Source organism: Plasmodium knowlesi (genome assembly GCF_000006355.2).
Source record: "Plasmodium knowlesi strain H genome assembly, chromosome: 12".
NCBI lineage: Eukaryota > Apicomplexa > Aconoidasida > Haemosporida > Plasmodiidae > Plasmodium > Plasmodium knowlesi.
Genome location: NC_011913.2, coordinates 1,253,779 through 1,278,573, shown reverse-complemented (window position 1 = coordinate 1,278,573; position 24,795 = coordinate 1,253,779). Strand labels below are relative to the sequence as shown.

The 24,795-nt window shown below is 38.4% G+C and overlaps 5 protein-coding genes across 5 annotated transcripts; 2 read left to right on the top strand and 3 right to left on the bottom strand.

Moving 5' to 3' along the window:
* Positions 1–316: 316 nt before the first annotated feature.
* On the bottom strand, positions 317–4,175 carry PKNH_1228600 (NAD(P) transhydrogenase, putative; the record flags this gene model as incomplete). Its single annotated transcript, XM_002260304.1, has 3 exons — positions 317–363; positions 538–649; positions 786–4,175. 3 exons carry the CDS (start codon positions 4,173–4,175, stop codon positions 317–319), a joined length of 3,549 nt encoding a protein of 1,182 aa, XP_002260340.1.
* Positions 4,176–5,299: 1,124 nt separating this feature from the next.
* On the bottom strand, positions 5,300–10,377 carry PKNH_1228500 (RAP protein, putative; the record flags this gene model as incomplete). Its single annotated transcript, XM_002260303.1, has 2 exons — positions 5,300–5,495; positions 5,729–10,377. The coding sequence occupies 2 exons, from the start codon at positions 10,375–10,377 to the stop codon at positions 5,300–5,302; spliced, it is 4,845 nt and encodes a 1,614-aa protein (XP_002260339.1).
* A 3,345-nt stretch (positions 10,378–13,722) lies between these two features.
* On the top strand, positions 13,723–15,207 carry PKNH_1228400 (HSP90 co-chaperone p23, putative; the record flags this gene model as incomplete). The annotated part of the gene is made up of 2 exons (XM_002260302.1): positions 13,723–13,727; positions 14,421–15,207. 2 exons carry the CDS (start codon positions 13,723–13,725, stop codon positions 15,205–15,207), a joined length of 792 nt encoding a protein of 263 aa, XP_002260338.1.
* Positions 15,208–16,431: 1,224 nt separating this feature from the next.
* PKNH_1228300 (glucose-6-phosphate dehydrogenase-6-phosphogluconolactonase, putative) lies at positions 16,432–19,176 on the bottom strand (the record flags this gene model as incomplete). The annotated part of the gene is made up of 1 exon (XM_002260301.1): positions 16,432–19,176. The coding sequence occupies one exon, from the start codon at positions 19,174–19,176 to the stop codon at positions 16,432–16,434; it is 2,745 nt and encodes a 914-aa protein (XP_002260337.1).
* A 1,542-nt stretch (positions 19,177–20,718) lies between these two features.
* PKNH_1228200 (conserved Plasmodium protein, unknown function) lies at positions 20,719–23,298 on the top strand (the record flags this gene model as incomplete). Its single annotated transcript, XM_002260300.1, has 1 exon — positions 20,719–23,298. One exon carries the CDS (start codon positions 20,719–20,721, stop codon positions 23,296–23,298), a length of 2,580 nt encoding a protein of 859 aa, XP_002260336.1.
* Positions 23,299–24,795: the final 1,497 nt, after the last annotated feature.

Below are 24,795 nucleotides of genomic sequence, written 5' to 3'. Positions count from 1 at the left end.
AAGGGGAGCTAAAAAAATAAGCATATGGGTAAATAAAATGTCGTAACAGAACAAAGCAGGGTGGGGAAAGACCACCAGTTGTTAGCAAGCTAGCATGGTCAACATGGATAGCATGGCGAAGGCAAACGCAGCGAACATACCCAGCATGGTGAGCGTAGCTAGCACCGCTGGAGCTGCTAAAGAGCGACAAAAACAAAAAATTCAAGGGACGCACAAAAAAACGGAACACAGTTCAAGAGCCGAGCTGATATTCCATCGCAAACATTTCTTGTAGCCCAATTTAGGGCTTCATAAAAGAGGGAATTCCTTTATTTTTCTATTTGATAAACATGTCCAGCATTCTCTTGGTTACGTAGAATCCGCCTAAAAGTTTGTAAAAAAAAAAAAAAAAAAAAAAAAAAAAAAAAAAAAAAAGGAAGAGAGCACGTTCAGATCGCTGTCTTCTTCGTCAGCGCATGGACGTATCGTATCTCAGCGGAGGGGGGATACCACTTTCCATCAAAGTGGCATAATAAATCATACGCTGGTGAACCTTACCTGAAAGATTCACAGCGGACAAGAAAGTAGCTATCATCGACAGGACAGAACTGAGACTTTTGAAGCCACTTCCGTACTCAATCATGCTTCCGATAATAATAACTCCGGAGAGCTGCAGTAGGGGCGAAAGGTTGTAAGGAGGTGTATGTGTGAGTATGCCCGTCCGTATACACAGGCACATAGATTCATGCATCTGTAAGTTACATGCAAAAAAAAGGTGCCATCACGGAGGAATGGGGCACCCTTACCGCGTTCGTGACGGACATGAGGGGAGTGTGCAGCGAAGGCGTGACGGACCACACGCAGAAGTAGCCAACGATGATAGATAGAGTAAATAAGAACAAATGGTGCAAATCTGACTGTGAAAAAATCGTGCCAATTAGTAGGGTAACCATAAGTGCGAAAATTAGGGAAATGTAAAAGAGCATATCTGACTCGATAAACTTTTCAGTTATTCGTGTCCCCGTCGGATATTTTATCGTCTTCTTGGAAACAAGTTGATTCTCTTCCCTTTGGTCAGTCAAAAATATACTTTCACTTTTAACCAATTTCTCTACTGATCTGTCAGGAGAGTACAAAATTTTTCCATCCTTCACAACAACAAGCGCTTTCACAATATCATTATTAGTATCTACTGTAAATTGCAATCCTCCTCCCATTTCATCGAGGAGATTTATCATATTCATGGAGAACAAGTCAGATGCCTGCAGTGGCATATTTCTTTCGATTTTATCTCTACCTAACACATGAACACCATTGATGATGATATTTTTATTTGACTCTGAGCACTCGATATTTCCTCCCCATCCACTTTCTTTATCTCCAAATTCTGTGGACAAATCCACGGCCACGCTACCCCTCTTCATTAGTTTAATCATTTCTGTGGTCACCAATTTTGGGGACATTTTTCCAGGTACAGATGCAGAGCAGATTAAAATGTCGCACTTGCTGATAACCCTTTTGAAAATTTCACTTTGTATATTTAATAAATCTTGGCTCGTTTTTTCTTCATCTTTCGCTAGTTCATTTTTTTCTCCGTATGCTGATGATGGAATCTTTATGAATATTCCACCACAGCTTTTCACTTCCTCCTCAGTGGACGCTTTTTTATCATGTGAATATACAATAGAACCCATACTCTTCGCGGTTATAATGGCTTGCAACCCTGCTACCCCTGCCCCTATGACGAAAACTTTAGCGGGGTTAATTTTTCCAGCAGCTGTGGTAGACGATTTACAAAACTTTGGGAGCATGAAGAAGGCTTCTATAACAGCTCTGTATCCTTGTAAGTTACTCATAGAGCTTCTGATGTCTATTTTTTGAGCTCGTGTAGATCTAGGAACTTCGTCAATTGCCATATAGGTGATATTATTTTTTTCTTTATCCTGAACAGCCATTTGAAGTAGCTCTTTATTGATGCTTGGCCACAAGTAACTAATTAGGACTGTGTTATTTGGTACTTCGACTATGAACTTCTTGCTTGGTGGATCCACCTTCAATATGATATTGCTCTGCCTGAGGACATCCTCCTTCGATGTTATTTCAGCACCGTAATTAACGTACTCCTGGTCTTCTATCATGATGTTCGTTCCTATTCCTTCCTCCACCAATATTCGGAAGCCCATTTTTTTTAGTTTTGGGACAAACTTTGGTGTCAGGGGGACTATAGACAGGTTGACATGTGCACTTCCGGGGGTACCAGCCGTTTCTTCTGCCCCCTCTTTGGTGTTTTTCCCCTTTCCGTCTCCATTTTTTGCTTCTCCATTTTTTTCTTCTCCTTTTTGTGTCCTCCCTGTGTCTTCCTTCACCAACCCGATGACCCTCCGAGCCTTGGGGTACTTTTCCGCGAGCGCCTCCAAATCGCCTCTGCTGCCGGCGGAAGAGCCCTCAGAGAGGAAACACAAAGAGCGCACTTCATCCTTCTCATCATCAAGGTGCTCATCCGCCAAAGATACATCTGGATATTTATGGCTTGTGTAGTCGCTCAGAAAGGTTAAAATTTGACTAGTCGAATATTTCGCATCGCCGAAAAGCATATAACTGTTGGCAAAATAGAAGAGCGGATTGTCTATGGCTGAGTACCCTGTGTTCAAGGTTCTTTTTAAAATAATTACTTGCTTACTTTTCCATGCTTCGATAATTGGCATTCCATAAATTTTGCTGGAGGGGTCTAAAGAGGAAGGGTTCACAATATCGTTAGCCCCTACTACCAAAACGATGTCAGCCTTATCGATAGATGAATTTATTTCATTCATTTCTTTGACAATGTTGTATGGAACATTTGCCTCAGCTAGAAGGACGTTTAAATGTCCTGGCATTCTTCCTGCAACCGGGTGGATAGCAAAATTTACTTTCACATTTCTGGACTTCAATATGATACATATTTCAGCTAGCTCTCTCTGACATTTGCTAACAGCTGTGCCATAGCCTGGAACGATTACAACATTTCTTGCGTTGATTAAATTTTCTGCAACGTACTTATGTGTGGTAGAGTTTACTTGTTTATTTGCCTTCGCCTGTTGCACCGATCCTGCACCTAATTCATCATAGTCATCCCAGCCACCTAGGATGATATTGAAAATGTCTCTGTTCATTCCTATGCACATAATATACGATAAAATGGCGCCTGAAGAACCAATAAGCGATCCTGCTATAATTAACAAATTGTTATGAAGGAGAAATCCACTGATGGCTGTTGCGAAGCCAGAGTAAGAATTCAAGGCACTTATCACCACAGGCATATCTGCAGCACCGATGGATGCAACTAAGTGGAAACCGAGAAATGAATCCACCAGAAAAGAAACATAAAGACACAAGGTTTTCAAATAAATCGATTTTAGCTGAACAAAATAATATCCAACAATAATGATAATTATAATACAAACCATATTTATGATTTTTTTTATTTTCAAATTTAAAGATTTACTGTCTAGAGTACCACTTAATTTCCCCGCTGCTACTAACGACCCGATAAAAGTTATTGCACCAATGAAGGTTCCTAAATAAAGTTCAACCAAATGTGTTGTGCTCATTTCGTAACTCTCAAAATATTCCGAATGGTATTTAGAAAAACCTACAAATAGTGCAGCTAGCCCGACAAAACTGTGAAATAGTGCAACCAACTGGGGCATCTGTACCATGCTCACACGGTGGGCAATAAATAATCCTATACTTATGGCTGGTATTACTATGATGAAAAATAATTCATATCTGAATCCAAATCCTACTTGGCTAAAGGTCACCACTATTGCTGCTACTATTCCTATAAACCCTAGTACATTCCCCCTTTTGGAAGTCTTGTGGTTATTCAAGCCCGTCAAACAGAGGATGAAACATAAGGCAGAAAATAAATAAACCGCATTTAGTAACGACGGAATGAACGAATAGGACGATAACTCCACTTTTCCATTGGCCCATCCATCTCCATTTCCTCCTCCCTCATAATTCTTATAATTTCCATTATTACTGGAAATCGGTGGGATAATAATTTCTGGGAGTTTTATTTGGAAAAAGGTACTGCTGTTTTCGGTCGGTTCGTGTGGGCTCGCTAGTTGGTTCCTTAAATTCGATTTGCAGTTCGTACACATCATCGCTAGCGCGACCACCAGGATGATAATTGTCTTCAACGTTGCGCTCATTGTTCCTTTCCGGGTGGCTTTGTGAGTATTTCCTTCCTAGTGATTCCCTGTTGAGGGTGCTATTCCTCTTGAGGGTGTGTTGCCTTTCACCTTCACCCGCTACACTCCTCCTTTCCTGCGCATGTGCCGCTTCTCCACAGCGTCTGCACGTATATGGCCACCTTTGCATACAACTGGCGTACAGTCTTGTCGGGTCCGCCCTACACAATTGCAGGGAAAATTGGACACACACACAAAAAAAAAAAAAAAAAACAAACAAACAAACAAAAAAAACAAATAAACAATCTTCACAAAATTTAACTAAAACGAACAAGTATGAGTTAGGAACAAAATTTTAAAATGGTATGTTGCGGACAGAGAATGAATAAATTTCATGTGTGAAACATTTCTTTATGCACATTTCTGTAACTCCACAAAAGCATCCGTTAAGGTTTACAGAAGCCAAAAAATCGGAAAAGAGAACAAACAACAAAAAAAAAAAAAAAAAAAATTAAAAAAAAAAATAAGCAAACAAAATTAACAAGATATACGCCTTGTCCATTCAGTAGTGTATATTTATAAATATGTAGGAGAAAAAAACACCAACTGCAGGATGCAAACAAATCTACTCGAAGGGAATCCCTTCCATAAGTTAGATCATCCATGAGGACATCGTCGTAACACATACAACGTACACATGTGTATAAATTCCCCTACGAGGGTGTGTAACGGGAATTGACTCCCTTTTTTTTTTTTTTTTTTTTTCCCATTTGGTTCTCCCTTTGTATGTACATACAGGTCTCACCCCCACGGTGCTGCCATGTTAAGGTAGCGTAAAAATAAAAACACAAAATAAAGATACAAAATAAAGATACAAAATGGATAAAAAAAAAAAAAAAACGAAAATACATGAGCTTCTCGCAGAACGCCTCCCCAGTGTGGAAAAATCGTTACGATTCCCTTTTGTCTAAAATTAAGCAGATAAAAATTGCCACCTTAGCAAGAACAACGCATCGTTGGAAATCAGGCTGGAGTTAAAAGGGCACATAAATTGGGTGTCCATGCAAGTAAGCGTAGAGAGGGAAAAAAAATTATTTCTTTTCCCCTCCCCCCTTTTTGGTATACTCAAAGGGAGATCAGACGAATCAATTCGGTGAGTCCCACTTCGCAAAGTGCCTTTTAAGACTATCACTACAATTTGTCAGTTTGCCCACCACGTAGGCGTCCTTCTCTTCTTTCCCGAGTTTATTCCACACATGCGCTTGGATGTTGATGACCGTCCATCCCATTTCCCTCAAAAGCCAGTTTTTAAAATGGGTTGTTCCACATGCGGCATACATCCTGCGGAGGAGGTAAACGTGCAAAGAAAAATAGTAGCGATGTGCAAGACTAGGTTATATACGAGTAGACAAATATAATTGAGGATCCCATTAAGGGGAGGGGAGCACACTTGACGAAGAAAAGAAACTAATTATGCGAAGGGTTGATCACTTTGGCACATCCACAACGCACTTCCAGCAGTTGCTTGCCCCACGAATGGCATCATTTTGCTAAACCCCATTTTGGGCACTTACTTCTTATCCCTCATGTCGGTCTCATCCAAAAGTACCAAATGGTGTGATGGGCCGTCCACCTCAACGGCAATCTTTTCCCCCGTCGTGTCATCCCTTATGGCCAAGTCTATGGACAAAAGTTCCTGTGCCATGTACTCATTTTCGTATTTCACTCCAAATTTGTCTAATACTTGGCACACTTGCTGATGGAAGTCTGATATATTCTGACTAGCAGTATGGTGGCCATTCTTTAATTTTTTTTTTTTTTTCCCAAGTTGGCTTATAATATGATCTTTCAAACTGAGGAAGTCCTCAGAAAGGTCATAACCATGATGGGAATATTTTAACCTTAACCAAAAGGTAAAAATCATGTGCAAATGCATATAATTCTGTTCTCTTATATTTACAGCATTCCAATTGTAGGCGTTAATAAATTGTATTACTTCTTCATTTACTAAATTTACAATTGCAATGCCCCATAAATATCTTGCTAAAAGTAAGAAAGACACTCCTTTATATTTGTGGAGAATTTTAATTTCTTTTAACAAGAAGGTGTATATTTTGTTTAAAAATAGTTGATCATTTTTTATTTCACTTTTTTGCCTTTTATTTTCTCCCCTATTGATACGATTTTCAGCCTCCTGTGGATAGGAACAGGTAAATGCGTACGCCCATGCCATCGTTCCAAACAGTTCTGTGATGACGCTCAACTTGAAGCCTCCCCTCCGTTTACCCTCCTCGCCAATAAAATAACCCTGCAGAGTTATATTCCTTGTGACAGCTTGGCCCATTTTATGGAACAAGCTTATGTTGTATACTCTCGATTTTATGTAGTACAAAAAAATGGAAATAAAATTTTCAGGAATTACAATTTGGTATATCCTTTTCGTTAGCAAAAAGTTGGTAATTTTCTTTGCCAAGGTAAATTCCGTTTTATGGTAGTACGACATGCACCATAAAATTTTTCCCAATAATTTTACCTCCTTATTTGTATCTCCCCAAGTGTGTCTTTTCTTCTCTCTTTCGTTTGTGGTTCCAATTCGTACGTTCATTCCCACCTTCCTTTCTACCTCCTTCACACACAAGGCGTAGGCCCTTTTGTTTTCAACTTTGAGCAACGTAAATGCCTCCATTAAATATGCCAGGTTGAACAAATTGGGGTTCCTGCTGAGGAGTATTTCCGTCTCGGCATACTTTGCGAGCTTCTTTAAGGACGCGGGGGCGTCGTACCTGCAGAAGGACATGTCTGCATCGAGATGGTCACTGGTATGTGCCAACTGAACAGCTTGATCAGCGTGGTCACTTCGTGTGAGAGGCTCTCTCCCCCCGCTCCTTCCACTAGGGAAATACGCGCCCACCCCGTACAGGCAATAAACGCGCGCGAAGCAGGGTAGCACAATGCACAGATTTTTCGCACTCAGTGTGTTACGCCTCCTCAGCGCCGCGTCACACAGTGTGTCAAAAAAATGTCGATCAAAGCAGTGCATTCGGTAGCAGTTCCTCACGAAAAAAGCTAGTTCATCCTGTTCGAAGGTTTCAATGAATGTTGTCTGACCAGAGGGGATAGAAGAAACATCTAGTACACCCCCATAGGAGTCGCTTCTTCGCTCCACATATGACTGCTTTGCAAACTGTTGGAGAGAACAACACGAATTAATTTTATCTTTAATATGTGTACTAATAAGCTCATTGCTGTGTTTCAACTCCGCGCACAGATACGTAAATTCCACCAAATCCCGCACCCCACAGGTGTCTATATGCTGAATAAATTTGTTGCAAAAATAGCTTGCTTCAATTTTCCATTCAAAATCGGACTTGGCTAAAGCACTCAAAATTAGGAGAATATCTTTCACGGTAAAATGAACATTGTGAAAATTATTTTTTTTTAAATATTCTATCATCGTGGAATTGTTAATGTGAAAAAAAATGGAAATAAGATGGGCCATATTTTTGGACGACATTTTTTCTATCATCTGTTCACTTATCATTCTGTTCATTACAACATGATCGAATATTTTTACAATTTTTTGTATTTCTCCGGAGAGCCTTTTTTTGTTTGACATTCCTGTTATGCTTTCTTTGTCTCTAGGCCCATATGAATTTCCATCCTTCGATAAAGCACAAAAATATTTCATGTATCGAAAGTAAACCCAGCACACGTCAAGGAGATAATGAGTCTTATTCCCGTTCACACTTTGAAAAAACTTGTTAGTGGTGTATCCATGGAAGTGGGAAAAAATTCTTAAAAAGTCATCGTCACCACCATTAGCCAAAATGCCACGGTCCCTTAACTCACATAGTCGCGGAAAAAGGGCAGAAAATTTATAAAAAAAACTAACCATGTCTTGTTCGTTAATATGGGGAGAGTATTTCCCAAAGAAGGTTAGAACATCTTTGAATATTTCTTTCAATTTCTTTTCGTCCATTTTGTCATTCGCATTTTTTATTCCTCCGATGAAACGAAGCAAACTACTTTTTACCTCATCGTTGCAAATATCTGTCTTCTCAGACGGTGTACTTGTGTTGAGAACCTTTTCAACGTACGTTCTACTTTTTATGTTATCATTTTCGGTGCTGCTGTGGCAGTCACGCTTTTGATGAACACCTATTGATCTACTTTTGGAGGGGATTGGAAACGGAGAACAAATAGCCGTGTTCCTCTTGCCCGAAGCATAAGGTGCACAGTTCGCAACATCTCCCCTATTGCTGTGGTAGGCCTGTTCATTCCCGTTCCGGTCATGGGGTAAGGAATCTTCACATAAAAATTCAGTACGTGGTGCCACTCTACGATGTTCGTTCTTTTTCCTTGTAGTGTCCACCTTTTGAAGTAACAAAATATCCACAGACAAATGGACCACGTTTTTATGTTCCAAGATGACAGCTACATTTTCTGATCCCTTAAAAAGGTTGGAAACCAAATTGTATATAACCTTATGCATACCAGACACCTCCACGTCATATTTCCTTCCATTCATGTTTATCGCCTTTTTGAATGTTCCAAAATACCTTTCAAAATTGCCAACATTGTCATGCAAAATACGCAGGGAATTTAATTCTGCTCTGTTAAAATATAAATTAATCATCTTCCCATCTTCTAGCAAGAAGGCCAAAAGGGATAAATAAAAGTTCGTCAACATGGGATAGGAACTATTCAGGTAATTTTGATTTTTCAAAAGATCTGATAATTTAGTAAAGCAACAAAGGAACAATTTGGCTGAGTACATATACTTAAGACTTAACGACCATATGATTAAAATTAAGTTTTCCAAGGAGTATGTCATCTTGTACACTGGTACCTCCTTGTTGGTATTTCTTTCCTCTCTCTGAAATGTATCCTTGCTTGGATTCTTCCCCTTTGTGCACCTATTCATAATTTCCTTTTTTAACAATTCATACAAGAATATATTTTTCCTGGCCCATATATTTGTCTCCCTCCTTTTCAGCGCCCCAACAGGATTTCCAAATGGTGTATATAAAAACGGAAATTTGCATAGGCAAAAGAGGAGGGTTACTAGATCCTTACTTTTTATCAATTCTAGAAAATCCTTCGAGTGTAAAATTTGGTCTACTGTACTTTCGAGTAAATTTTGGGGGAATACATTTTGCCTCGAAAATGACAAAAGCATGTTGATCACCGATTCGTATTCTCTCGAACGAACTATTTGCTTATATATTTTTTTGCTCATAATAAAGTCTTTCACTTTTACGTAAAAATGTAAGTTTGAATAATTTACATAGGAGTAGCTATATAGAAGCATTATCACTTCCTTACTTTTTAGCATAGGCAAGAGACTGGTGCTCCTTTCGTAGTATTTCTCGTGTAATTCTTTGAAATGTTTATTTAACTTGCTTAATGACCAAAGCACAAGCACATATCGAGAGGGATTTAACGATGGTAAATACGCATCTGCATAATAGCATAACAGGTTGAACTTATTACACGGGGTGAGGCTTCCCCTGACCTCTTCATGGGGACGATTTTTTCCATCGTGTCGTTTTAGCTCCCCTTGCCCAGTAGTTGTGTGCGGAGGAATACTTCTGCCCATACGGTCTCCATCATCATCCTCCTGCTCCGATAGGTACACATTATCTACACCTCTTACATTTTCCCCTTGTCCATTTAAGACAAGTACTCTTTTCATCCATTCCACTTCACCTTTACATGGATGTGCCAAATGACTGTGCGGAACCGTACTCGCAAAGAGGTGCCGGGTGTCACCACCCTGGAACAGACTGGCATACTTACTAAGTGACCATATGAAGGAAGAAAAGAGCCTTTTGTTGTAGTTATTAACCTTAACACTTTTCTTGTGGTCAATCAAATACTGAAAAATTATGTTAATTTTTTCCTCTATTTCGTCATGGATATATGTAATACTTTTTAAATAACTGGGGTCATCCTTCCTACAGTATATTATTTGCATTAACCTGTGAACAAATGTTACGTAATTAATTATATTGGCATTTTTTTCGTTCTTCTTTATTATTTTTACTATTTCGAAAATATATTCATTTTTCAAAATTGCCTTGTTAATTTCGATGCATATGGATAAGGCATTTTTTGTTCCTTTATTTTTATTTTCTGTGGTAAAAAAAGCACATTCTTTGTCAGCCAACCATCTTTTTCCTATTTTTAGCACCTTCCTGGTAAGACCTCCCCCCCTCAACATTAATATGTCTCCTTCGATGAGAAGTAGGTTACGCGCGCTCACAAATGATTCGATCTATCTGAAACTTTGGGCACTCTTACTTCAACATACATGTTGCCACGTTCTGTGTTTCCCTTTTTCGATATAGACCTCTTCGGGCCCCCTCACACAAGTGGTAAAAACGTTCCTATGATTAGATACGTACGTTTGAAGGTGGTGCCTCTTAGGGCGTAAACATTTTGTGTTATCTCGACATGCTTTCGAAGATCGGAAGCTATATACGTTGCAAATTTAGAAATAAGTGGCTCATAGAGAGAGAGAGAAAAAAAAAAAAAATGAACAAATAAAATGACAAAAAGAAATACATGTACCTTAGGGGGAGAAAAAAAAAAAAAAAGTTCAATTTATTTTGCACCACATTTGCCTTTAACCAAGTAATGCACATAGAACAGATGAGAAAGAAGTTACCACCTTAAAAAAACAAAATGAGTTAACCCCCAAAGGAACAAAATAAAAAAAAAAAAAAAATACGTTGTAGAAATTGCTCACTTTTTTTGTACTTTTACATGCATATCCTTTATACTTCACTTGGACGAACATTTGGTGAACACACAAAAGAAGTACACCTCCTCAATGCACATGGGGACACGCTGAAAAATGTTTCCAAAAACGCAGAATGCGTGAAAATGATTCATGAACGAGTGGTGCAAAAAAAATGATGTGGAGTTAACTTTGCCCAATGCTTATAATCGTGCAGTTTTCATTTTTGCTACATTCCAGTTAGCTCCCTTAACGGGTAGCGCACCTGGTACATATTTAGAAAAAAAAAAAAAAAATTAGCGACGCTCACAATTTTATAAATGGTTTACACAGCATTTGCACCAGAAGGATTATTTTCTTAAACCAACCCATGTCGAAACACCTTTTCCTGAAAATGACCAAATGTGAAGCATGCTTTCCTGGGGGAAAAATGTTCTCCCATTCGAAATTCCCAAAATGTATAGAATCGTTTTCCCATTTTTTCTCCCCCTTTAGAGGAAAAAATTTCCATAAATCGCATGGGGAACAACGTAAGGAACACATTTTTGTGTGTACATAAATTTTTATGTCAATGAGAAAGTATAGTGGCGGGATAGCTTACCAGCCACGAAATGACCAGCCAAAAAAAAAAAAAAAAAAAAAAAAAAAAAAAAAAAAAAGACGTCACAAATTTTCTGACCTTCTTTCCCCAATTCTGAATTAACTTTGGGAAAACCCAATATACGAACGTACGAACTTCTTCCTCCATTTTGTTTGTAGAACGTGCAGAATGATACTCCTCGTATGATTAAAATGAGGAGAATTCCACGTAGAATTTTTCTTATAATTACAAGTGGATAATATTTTCCTTTCAAATTGTCTCTTTTCTTTACGTTTTAAAGTGCGAACGCTATTTTACCACTCGTACGGATTACTACATAAAAAAAATGTGAACATTCAAGCATACAATCAGGTTACCCTCAAAATTGTCTATATATAAAAATAATCTCCAACGAAAGAACAGGCATCTGCTCATAAATCGATTAATTATTACGAGCGCTTGACATACTCTCTGTACCATGTGTAGACGTGGGATATTCGTTACATTAAAAGAAAAAGCCACAATATAATTAGGAAACCATTTCTACAATGCACAATTTTACATTTTAGCCGAACTATGGCGCAATTAAAGATATGCATCAAGTGTGTTTTTCTCCCATTAGGACGAAAAGGAAAGATTTTTCATAGAAAAAAAAGAAGAAGCACTTTCCACAAAGTGTCACAACAATTGTATGCTTCACATATATTTAATGCATCCCTCTAATGGCCCTAAATGCGTTTTTTTTCACCAGCACACTGTTTGCAAGAAAATTTATTAGTTATGCCATTTCAACCATGGAGAATTTTAACATATAGGAGTTTTTTTTTTTTTTTTTTTTCCTTTCTCATCCACTTCCACCAACTTTTCTAACCAGATTTTTTTCCATTTATCATTATTCGTTGTGTGTACACTGAAAACAATTTGTGATGCTTCATTTGCTTTATCTGGTCATGTAGATATACTCCTTTAGAAGTATTTATTCCAGAGGTTATCGTCGCAACGGTGATTTTTTTTTGAAAATAGCGCTTTTTTTGCTGGTACTGCATTTTGTGACGTTCGCGGGGCGTCGCATAAATACATACATGTACCGCACAGGCAACATTATATTGTATATATAAATGTACAATTTAAAGGAATACGTTTATGTGCAAAAATGTAGAAATGTAGGCAAACATTAGGTATACTGAAAACTTCATAAATAACTACCCTCTTGACGCATGGGGCGACCACTCATAGGTGACTTACAGGCGGGGCCAGGTGTCATTGTAAAGTATAAACATATGAGCAAGAAAAAAAAAAGAAAAGAAAAGAAAAGAAAAAAAGCTCCCTTTCGCCGGCTTCAAGCATATCGTTTTTTCCGTCACGCCCAAAAAATTAATATATAAATATTCCGTTATATATAATGCATCATACGGGGTGAACACATCGCAGCGTGTCATTCGAAATGCTACGACACCATGGTAATACCGGTAGGGGTTACATCAGTAGCAAGCCCAACACGACAAACAGCGCTACATATATCACATATGTAAAAAACATCTAGCATTTTAATTATAAAGTTAAAATACCGTGCACCCCGTATGTATTATATATAATATATAAAATAATGTAGGTATGCATATAATATATGTATGCATGGTGTATATGTATGGATGACTGCGAAACAACCACCCACCCCCTTTTTATTTTTCATTATTCAAATAAAAATATTGACTTTTTTTCCTGCAGTAGAAAAAAAAAATATATATATATATACATATATTTCAAATGAAAAAAAAAGTACATATGAAAAGTTTTAACGAGTGGAAAAAAGGATTTGTATTCATTTTATAAACGCAAATTAAAGTCACCCTTTAAAGCACAATTTTAAATTTAATATAATTATGCTTATTTTGGATACAGTTCATGTTTTTATGCATACAAAAATTAAAAAAAAAAAAAAAGTGCTGTACATGTATGTAAAGAAAAACAGTACCAAATTTTACTTTTTCCTGCGTAACGCCTTTTTTTGAGGTCATTTTTTTTTTAATATATATATATATATCTTCAAATAGGAATTATATTTATAAATAAAACATGTTTATATAAATATTTCTTAAACATTGAGAAAAAATAGCAAATTCATCCACATTTAAGTAGCACATATATATTGTATAGCATATTCCATCTCCACAAAAGCTTTCACGAAGAAGTGTTTCTCACCCCTCCCTCATATTTTACTTATATTCATCAAGCATTTTCCAAAGATGCCGTAAGTTTTGAGAGAAATATGAACATATAAGGAAATAACAGAGCATCATTCTGTTGCAGCGAGAGAATGAGAATGAACCAATATGTATTCCATGTTTGGATTCCTTCCCCGTGAAGTTTTTACATTGATTATATATAATTTTTTTTTTTTAAAATCCTTCCCCATTTGGGCACGTAAAATGTGCACAGTATACTGTTCTTCTTTCATTTCTACATATTATATTTTCCCACGCTGCATCACGGTTTGAATTTTTTTTTTTTTTTTCAATTTGTGATTCACCACCGTGGTTGTGAAATATGAACTTCATAATTTTTGCGTGCTCCCCCTGGGGATGATCTGCTGTGCACACATTTAAATAGGGTTTTATCACTTACACAATCTGAATCGTCCCCGTAATATAATTGTACATGGTTTTTTCAAATTACATTGTTGCCTTTTTTTTTTTTTTTTTTACGTTACATCTCTCCTATGTTCACATCTAAATATATGTCCACACTATGCATGACGCTTCCCTTGTAGAAATTACACAATTTTGAAAAAAAAACCTTTGTGTGCATGTTCGAATGCGCTTGTGGGTTTTCCTCTCACCAACCAACAACGCATGTAGAAGTATATACATGTAAATATAATTATATTTATGTGAGCGCACAACACATGAACGTTACCACGCCTCCCCCCATTCCTCCCTCGTAGACTCTTCCCAATCGTCTTGTGGGCCCAGAAGAAGGAATGCCTGTACCTGACCATAGAATTACAGGATGCGGAAGACACGAAAATTGACTTGAAAGAAGACAAGTTATATTTTTACGGAAAAAAAGATAAAAATGAATACGAATTTACCCTAAACTTTTTAAAACCAATAAATGTAGAAGAGTCCAAGTACAGCACCAAGAGAAATATAAAATTTAAAATTATAAAAAAAGAAAAGGAAAGATGGAAGACCATAAATAATGATGGAAAGAAGCACTGGGTGAAATGTGACTGGAACTCCTGGGTTGATACTGATGAGGAAAATAAAACAACAGAATATGACGACATGGCAATGAATAGCTTTGGAGGTATGGGAGGTATGCCAGACATGAGTCAATTTGGAGGCATGCCAGGAATGGGAGGTCTTGGAGGTATGCCCGGAATGGGCGGTATGCCAGGCATGGGCGATATGGATTTTAGTAAGCTAGGAAATATGGGTGATGATATGCCCAACTTTTCAGGACTAGGAGGAATGGATCAGTTTAAAAACATGCCAAATATGAGTGGCATGAATGATGATGACTCCAGTTCCTATGGCGATGACACCAGTGATGATGACAATGATGATGACGACGATGATGATGATGAGGACGATGTTGATAGTAAGAATGATGCAGATAAAATTCATGAGTGCAAGGATGCCAAGTGCAACATGGAGAAGGATGGCAAACATGACGAAGAAACCAAAATTCAGGACCCAATTGTGGAGGTGCAAGAACCCGTAGCATAGTTTAAAGAAGAAAAAGAAAATACTTGCGTTCATGTTCATTGCTCGTGCATTTCTTGCGTGTAAGAATATGTACACATCTACCTGTTGCGCATACAACGAATATGTATGCACATGTGCCTCTGCGTGTGTTTATGTAAGCATTACATGCCCACGTGGAAGAGCTGCTCTGCATGCACTCGCTTGTTCGTATGCTTATACATATGCACATGCGTGGATATTCTCCCGTGAATGGCACACCACAATGTTGCATTTCTTACCATGTAGCTGAAAGGAGGAGGATGAACAGAACAGTGATATATATTTCCACGTACATATAAAAGTGCTATGAATTTCGCGTCCTGTATACTTATACATCGTGTGCATACGCGCCGCGTACCTAATGCACAATTCTTAAAAAATTATTTTCCAGAAGAAACTGCTCCTTTTTTTCTCATTTAAAAAAGAAACCAAAGGTCTTTTAGTAAAAAAAAAAAAAAAAAAAAAAAAAAAATTGTACCTTAACGGGTAAAAGGATGAACGTGAAAGTAATAAAGATAGAGTAGTTGTGTTTGTATGCAGCAAGGTATGCTTCGTAGAACGGGAAAAGGGGTATGACAACATGTGAAAATATTATTGCACAGCAGAATGACACAAAGGGAAATATAGTAAGGACCTGAATTTCGGAAATGTAAACTTTTTTTTCCTCTTCAATGTCATTTCAGCGTGGTTCAAGTGGCCGGAAGAGTGTCTCAATATTTTTGTCATACTTTTTCCAAGTCTTTTACGTATCCCATTCTACATTTTTGAAATGGATACGGGGGGGGATCTTTTTAAAAATTCACCGCTTTGTTTAAATGATGGGAAAATGTTTCATGCCCAAGTTATGAGTCTCACACAAACTGCAATCGTCTAGATGGCAACGCATGATGGGGGCATAAAATAGAGGTATTATAAGTGAGTCGCAAAAAATTTTAACTATGTTGGATAAAATTAAAGCAAATAAGTTGGTTAATTATGTAGCCCCTTGGAGAAGGGAAAGGGGGGTGGGGAGGTGTATTGCTCCTGCTACACACAAGGGGTAGGTGGTGCTTCGCTTAAAAGGGGCAGCCGGTATACACGGGATAAATTCCCATACAAAGGAACGTTCGCGTGAAGGCATTTGGGGTGGAATTGGAAGTCACCTCGGTAGAGAAGGGACCCCTCCCCCCTCCCCTCCCTGGAAACGCTACACGGTTATGCCGAGACTCAGTTTATATCCAACAAGTCGTCTTCGTAAAAGGAGGACTTGCGGACGAAGGCAGGCGTGTTGGCGTAGTTCTTGCCATAGTTGTAATACTTCTTAACCAGGTCGTACACCTCCTTGGGTCCTGAAGAGCCGAAGGGGTATTTCAAAGGCTGCACCTGCTTTTCTTGCAGTTCATTCAGAAGAGGAGTGAAAATTCTCCATGATTCATACAGCTCCTCATCAGAAATAAATTTTTTCTTAAACCCTTTAAAGCATTCCAACAACAACGTTTCATATGCTTCTGGAACGTAATTTTTTTTATTTTTATCATTAAGAGTTAAATTTAGTTGAACTTCTTCCATCTCCTCAGAGCCAGTTTTTTTTATCATCATTTTTAAGTAGATAACTTCAACAGGCTGGAGGATAATCACAAATTCGTTGTTGTACATGCTTTCGTCGGAGGATCCCATGATATTATGAAATTGTATGCGTATTTCGCAGATGTCTTTATTTAGCCCTTTTCCTGCTTTGAATATGATGGGCACTCCATACCAATTTATTGAATTGATGTATAAGATGCAAGTACAGAATGTTGGCGTAATTGAGTTGGAGTCTATGTGGGGATCATCATGGTAGCTATGGTTCCTCTTGGACTCATCAACAGGTTGGTCATCAGAAGGTGAGGTGGATGAATTTTTCTCCTCTTGGTAGTTGTCCGATTTCACATACTGTCCAATTATCGTTTCATCCAATTTGATGGATGGAATGCATTTCAAAATTTTTATTTTTTCATTTTTTACGGATTCGTCATTTAAGTCAATTGGATTTTCCATAGTTATTAAGGTTAACAATTGGAGCATATGATTTTGCATCACATCTCGGATTATTCCATAGGGATCGAAGTATTGTCCCCTACCGTACACCCCTTTTGTTTCCTTGAGGGTAATTTTTATACACTTGATGAAATGCCTATTCATTAGGGAGAGCAGAAAAGTATTGGTAAATTTCAACTTCAATAATCCTGACACCATGTCTTTACCTAAGTAGTGATCTATTCTGTATATATGCTCTTCGTTAAAATTTTCCAGAATACGTTTTGACAACACTTTAAATGTTTGTAAGTCTTTTCCAAATGGCTTCTCTAATAATATTTTGTCTGTACCATTTTTGTTCAGGCAATTCTTTTTGTAATTCTTTAAGGTACTTACAAATATGTGGGGGGGCAAAGCTAGGTACAGTACTCTGTTTATAGCAAATGGGCACTTGGTACCGGACTGCACTTGATCCAATGTGTCATCCGTATGTGAGAGGTTGCTCTGCATGGGTATGCTCGGTGCACCTTGATCTCCGTGAACCTCCACAGGGGTGGCTATGCTAGCCCCTTTTTCACAATTGGGCTCATCTGAGTGGAGTTCCAAACTATGCGCAGTGTTCATAAAAGATTCCTTCCACGCAGCCTCCCCCCAAATGGTATTCGAAACGCCAACCAGGTCCTCCCTCTCCAACTGCGTCAAGTATTTGTTAAACTTTTCAAAACTTTCGGAACTTGAGTAATCCCCAATATAATACCTGCATTTATTTTTGAAGCAATTTAGCAAGTCCTTCTTCTGGCTAAGGGACAAATCTTCATAACTGTGCAGACACCTCTTCAAGTATCCAACAATTCTATCAAAGAAGGAATCAAAACTTTGTACTGTTCTGGCAAATCCGACAATTAAGAAATCCTTTGGTAAATGTTTATTACAGAACAGTTTAAAAATGGCTGGATAAATTTTCTTCTTCGCTAAATCTCCTGAACAGCCAAAAATTATAAACGTAAGGAATTCTCTCCTATTTAAGCTAGACGAATGCACCGACAAAGAATTATGGGAGATATAAATATCTTCCAACATCTGTGGATAGTTTGCATATCCGCAGGTGACCACTGTGGTGTTCATTTTCTCGATTAGGTACACAGCGGGGTACAGACAATAATTCGCATCTACATATGATTTTAGCAACATATTTTTCCATAAGTCCAACTTTTCCTTAGAATTTAGTAAAAATATTTTGCTCGATGCATTTCCCAGTAAATTTAACGACACGGTAATTCTTTTCCTCACGTCGAAATTGTTGGTGGTTGTAAAGTACACATATTCCTTCAGTAAGTCCAAATTATCATTATCATGGCTGTCCTTATTGTTTGCCGTTTTGATAGAAGACTCATTGTAAATATAACTATTCTGATAATTGTTCATATAAATATTAAAAAATATGTTCGGAAATAAACTAGCTATGTGAAAATCACTTCCCATTCCTAATATAGCGATATCCACTTTATTATACTTCTTTACCATATTTTTTATCTTTTCATTGTAATCCCTTACACAATCCACAATGTTCATTGAAGTGTCTGGCTTGTACAACTGCTCCTTTTCATTTATTTTTAGGCTTTCAAATAGGAACTTTATGTTGTTGTAATTACTAAACTTGTGATCATAACTTTTGTACCTTTCATCAATAATAAAGAATATCAATTTACTCGTGTCTATTTTGATGTCTTTAACTAACGCCATATTTTTATATACATCAATCGGGGTTTTCCCCCCAGAGAGACCTATCACGACATGCCCCCCTTCATTGCTCTTCTGCTTTTCTGCAATCTGTTGGCAAATGTAGTACGCGCTCTTTTGATTAAAATCGGTTAGGTCCTTGGATTCTAGGTACTTCACATTCTGCAGGTGGTTCATATGTTCCAAACTTTTAGCGAGGGCCTGACAATCCATCTTGGGGGCGGGAAAGGACCGTAGGGTGGTGCAAATTGGTAGCGCAGGGTTCGTAGGGCGTTGAATTACGCTGTGTACTTTTCCGTCTTCCTTTTCTTCCTCCTTTTGGTGTGTCTTAGAATAATAAGGCTGATTTATGCTTGCTGATTGCTACAATTGTTCCCTATGGAACATTTTCTTTACAAATACCATGAGAGGTATCGCGCCTAAGTGCTTCTGCACGTTCGATTTATCCTCGTATTACCCTTTAAATAAATGAACAGACGCGCTTCCACTTGGTTAGCGGCACAACTAAAATGCACTCCTTCAAGTTGTATTATTTTCCCTCTCGAAAGGAAAAATATGAAGAGGCAAATGCACTGACTTTCCCAATCCGCCTTCTTATCCCAAAAGAAAAAATATATATACAATAGCACCTCTTATTATGCCAGCAAGGTGGCAAAGTACTTCGCTACGGAGCTCACCACTATACTTGCTTCTAAACTCGCGTGAACTAGCAATGTACGCTTCTCCTTGACGACATTATTTAAAATAACTACTTCCCCGTAGAAAATTATTCGAAAAAAATTCAGCCGTCAGCCCTCCGGCTGGTTTCACTTCATGTGGGTTTTATAGCCAACAGGTATAATGGTGGAATTGGCAAGATAAAGAATGAAAGTGGGCATACAGGACGCGGGGATCAATTGGCATAGGAAGGAATAATCTGCCATATGCTACTACACGTACGCGGGAAGAATGAAAAAAAAAAAAAAAGAAAAAAAGGAAAATGCTAAAGTATATTATTCGCCTTTGTTCAGATATGCATTCTTACATGAAAGGGAGAAAAAAATGAAGGTTTTTTTTTTTTTTTTTTTTTTTTTTTTTTTTTTTTTTTTCCCCCATGGCCCAAAAAAAAATTTGGGGCCCCGGGAAAAAAATTTTTTTAAAATTCCCCCGGGAAAAAAAAAAAAAAAAAAAAAAAAAAAAAAAAACAAATAATTAGAAAATACCCATATTAAAAAATATGCCTAATATTAACTGTAAGAATAAGGCATATATTTATATTTCCTTTTCTTGCCATTTGATGGTTTTCCTTGCCATATTTTTCTTCTTCCTTTTTTTATTCTTTTTTCCATTCTACATTGACGCTTCTTTACATTTTTGTTGCCTACAAAATTGTAATTGTTCCATTTGTTTGCCAAAAAAAAAAAGAGCGAAAAGAAAAAAGGAAAAATCAGAAAAGCCGCATCTCAAAAATTTATAACTTTATTCTTATGTGCTCAATACTTTTGCAGAAGCGTCCGTATATTGTCGCTACGCTGCGAGAACAAAATTGAAGAAGTCGACCAAGGGAGGTCTACGCTTTATGTAGAGTCACACAAAAAAAAAAAAAAAAAAAGCCAAACTTTAAGAAAGCCCACACCCGGGGTGGTGTCGGCATTCGCTATTACATGATAATATAACCAATGAGTTAAACGTTAATGCGTTTTTTTTTTTTTTTTTTTTTTTTTTTTTTTGTTATACTTTTTTTATTTCCTCTTTGGTGATATTCCAATTTGAAAAATGCTAAAGCAAATGGAAGAATCTCTCGAAAGACAAGAAGAGGGAAATGACCCCCCAATGGTAGGGAGCAGCAGCCAGGACGTCCACATGATAAAGGGGAACGTGGAGGAGGGATGTAACTCCAAGGAAGGATGTGAAATTCTTCCAATTGATGGCAGCGATGGCCATTTGGGAAAACGGAAGAGAGGAGTGGAAGGGGGAGAATATATGGAGGATATACAAGGGAAATACAAAGAGGGATCCAAAGTTAACAGTACAGAGTATCTACCTCATGGTAATGAGGAGGAAAAGGGAGACGCTAAAAGGATCATGCGAATAAGGGGAAGGAGGTGTGCAGGAAAAAATCCTCCCCCTATGAACAGAAGAAATACTAGGAAGTCTGTCCAATTGGAGGAAGACAACATCGACGGAGAGAACATTCCCTTGGAGGATGGAGACGAGGAGACTGAAATATTAATGAGCAAGGATCAGGAAGGAAACATAGTGATGGAGGAGTATGAAGACAATTTGTCCGATGCATCGTCAGCACAAAGTAATTATGGAAAGTATAAGGATGTGGATCCAGATGACCTAATTTATTTATATGAAAATGAAAATATGGGAAATTTTAAAAGTACAAAAGAATTAGCAACGGAAGAAGGGGTAGCCGAAGCAACGACAGAGGAACCAGAGGAAGAAGTTCCTGTTGCCAGATATTTAGATAAAGACTATAAGGGACAAATAATCATCGATGGGAAAAACGAAGTGGATGAGCTCTTGCTCGCAACCAGAATGGCCTATTTCGACATGGCTAACCAAAATAGAGATAGTGCCCCTGAGCTGATAAAACAAAACACTTCTGTGGATTTTCTAAAGGCAAATAAGGATGAGGAAAACGAATCAAGTGTCGACTGTTCCGAAGATGAGGCCTCCGACAGGGATGAATCTGTCGAGCAATTTCGCCATTCTGATGAGGACGGTAGTGTCCATGACGATGAACAACCCGTTTGCGATCCAATTGTGCACTTTTCGGGTAACCCTGGAGAAAGCGATAAGAAGGAGGGGCAAAACGCGGATGCGCACGGTGAGGAGGGAAAGGGCATCCGGGAGGTGATCAATGACGACTCAGAAGATGGAATGATCAAGAGTACAACGAATGGGGAGACCAACGGGGTGACGAACGGAGCAGACAACGGGGACACCCTTAGCCAAGACCAAGCAGAATCTACGATGATGGACAAATCAGCAAAGTGTGTCTTCCCGGAAGAAAAAAATCCATTCAACAAACAAAGTAGAATAAGATTAATGGGAGCGCCCGAAAGTGTGAAAGAGGATATACCAATAGAGAAAATAGGGAAATTAATAAAATTACAAGATGATGTATTGACTGTGCATGCATTTAAGTGTGAATACTATTTAAGTGTTGCATCTGTTTTATGCCTTGATAATAGAAGGATAATAGGGTGCATCATTAATGTGAGCTCGAACGAAACTGAAATTTTCTACTACGCCAGAGTGCTATTCCCAAATGTGAAAAACGAATTAACGCCAAACATAGATATATATGTGGACAAAAAACATGCAGTGTACATGAATGTCGGGGTGAATATCTGCTCCGAATTGTTCAAAGTATTTAGAAATCCAGCCATACCTTTCGTTTTTATTAACTACAAAGATTTGTACAACATTGCCGACGCGCAGCTAGCCCAGAGTACCAACGGGAATCAACAAGAGGGGGGGGCGGATACTGATGAGAATGAAATAAACTCTGGCAAACAGAATGAGCATACCATGTCGGATTGGCTACGTAAAATTGCATTGTCAACGACAACATCGGCAGGAAAAAATGCAAACAAAAGTTGGCGCAGAAATGTATCATCCCAAAATGTTACCCTCTATGATAGCACTAATAGAAATAAAAACTATCAATCGTATGGGAAAAACTACAGTTCCCCCAGAGCCAGAGCTGGGCGCAACTATGCCTATGTATCTTCCCGCCGCCCTTCAAATTATAGGTTTAAAAACATGAGTTACGTAACTTCTGTCCGAGATAACAAAATGACCAGCCTGCATGGTAGTGCCTCGGCTAGTCTGTCTACGCGCGGGGGGGAAAATGGTGCCTATGTTGGAGCGCCCATCATGAGTGGAAATGTGTCTTACGGTCATGATATCCATATGAGCAGCTCCTACAATTATAAGGATGCCCAGAATTACGGAAGTGGCACTCCGCACGATGCCTCCATTTCGGAGATGCAAAGTGGCCACGCTACATACTCCACCGAGGCTCGCGAGCCGAATGCACACTCTCACCAGACATACCGCCTTCCGTCTCTGCCTCCCCAATATAACCAACAATTTTCAAGTCACGATTACTCCAAGACGACCGTGTTGAGCTCACATGACGAAAGGAGAAGTGCATACCCCGGTGAATCCACAAATTACACCCATCGTGGGTCCTTCTACAGCATGCACAAGACAAATCATGCGACATATCGTACGAATAGATATTTATACAACAAGATGAAAAGGGGCCCTCCGTTCAGGAACATTACCATTGTGAATTCAAATGACCGGGGCTCCTTCAAAACAGAAGAAAAGTGATGTGTGCGGGATGTATCAGGCGTATATTCTACATAGCAATAGATCCTTAGCTAATGTGCACGCCGATCATATGGGGAGTTACACAAATTTAGCGTAACGATATTAATAGGAGGAGCTCCCCCAATTTAAAGATTTTTTAATTTGACGCACAATATTTGTGTTACCCACATATGGTAAGCTGGTCCTATCTGGAGTAAACCTCCCCCCCAGTTTGTATCCTTTATTTTTCCATTCCACTGTTTTGTAACATTTTTTTCTTTTAAAGTTTTCATTTGATATTTATCAAAAGGTACATTTGGATGTACATAGTTGTTTTGCTTTTTGTATTTTCAATTTTTGTTTTGAGTTTCGCCACTTGGTGGTGTCTCCCATGTGTTCCGCTCCCTTTAGGGAAAGTGGCACTAGTGGAGCCTTTCACGACTACGTTATGGGAGGGCACCTTAGGAGAAAAGCATGGAGAGCGTTTCACTTCAGATGCATTATACCTGTTATATGGTTTACGAGCACATGGTTTGGTTACCGCCTGTATATGACTGCCCTCACATATGCTACTTTTCCCGCCCACGGCCTTCCCGTTTCGTGTTAACAAGCCATGTCACATCACTCACGCCACTCTTTAAAGCGAACAATTTTTCGCACAATTCGCTCCAAATAGAAATATTTTTCACGTGCACACCAAAGATATATATTTGGAGTGCGCCTAAAATGTCTTCCTAAGCGTAAAGGTAATGTAGCCCCGCCCACAGCGAAATTTCCACGCTGTGTACAAGCATCAATGGCAGGTTGTTATTTTGTTTTATTTTTTGTTTTTTTCCACAACATATACTCATTGTATGAAACACTTTTCTAGTTAAAAAAAATATATATATGTGCTAATTGTAATGAGGAAAGCATTTTAAGAGTGAGTTTCCTCTACGCCATTCTCCATTCCATGGTTGTGCAGCATTGGTCAATTTGCCCTTTCTTCTAGTGCTTAATCCGAACACACGAATAAAAGTTCGCGAGGAGGATATTAACTCCGTTGGAGCTGTGCCACTTTATAGTGCCAGGATAATGCAAAATGATGGCGCCAAGGAGGCATATATATATATATATTCAAATACGAATTCGTAATTATTTACATGCAGGTATTATTAATAATGTGGCATACGAATGGGTACCCCGCTTGGCATAGCTCGTAAGGAATATTTTTCGCTTCGACACCGGGGAAGGGAAAAGAAAAAAAAAAAAAAAAAAAAAAAAAAGCACAGGACATGAGCAGCCCCCAAGGAATATACAACATTTTCATTTACGCGTACTCCACGTATGCGCATGCTTGTGGAGATGTATGTTTCGTTCCAAAAGCTTTACATCCCTTAATATGGGTCCGTGCCTATAGCGCCTTTCCATTCGTACCCTGGGCGAATGACCATTCTATTTGTTTGCCTGCTTCTTCCTCCCAAATGAGATTCGTTCCAATAGGCATGGACAAAAATTCGCCCTGCATTTTGTAATTTT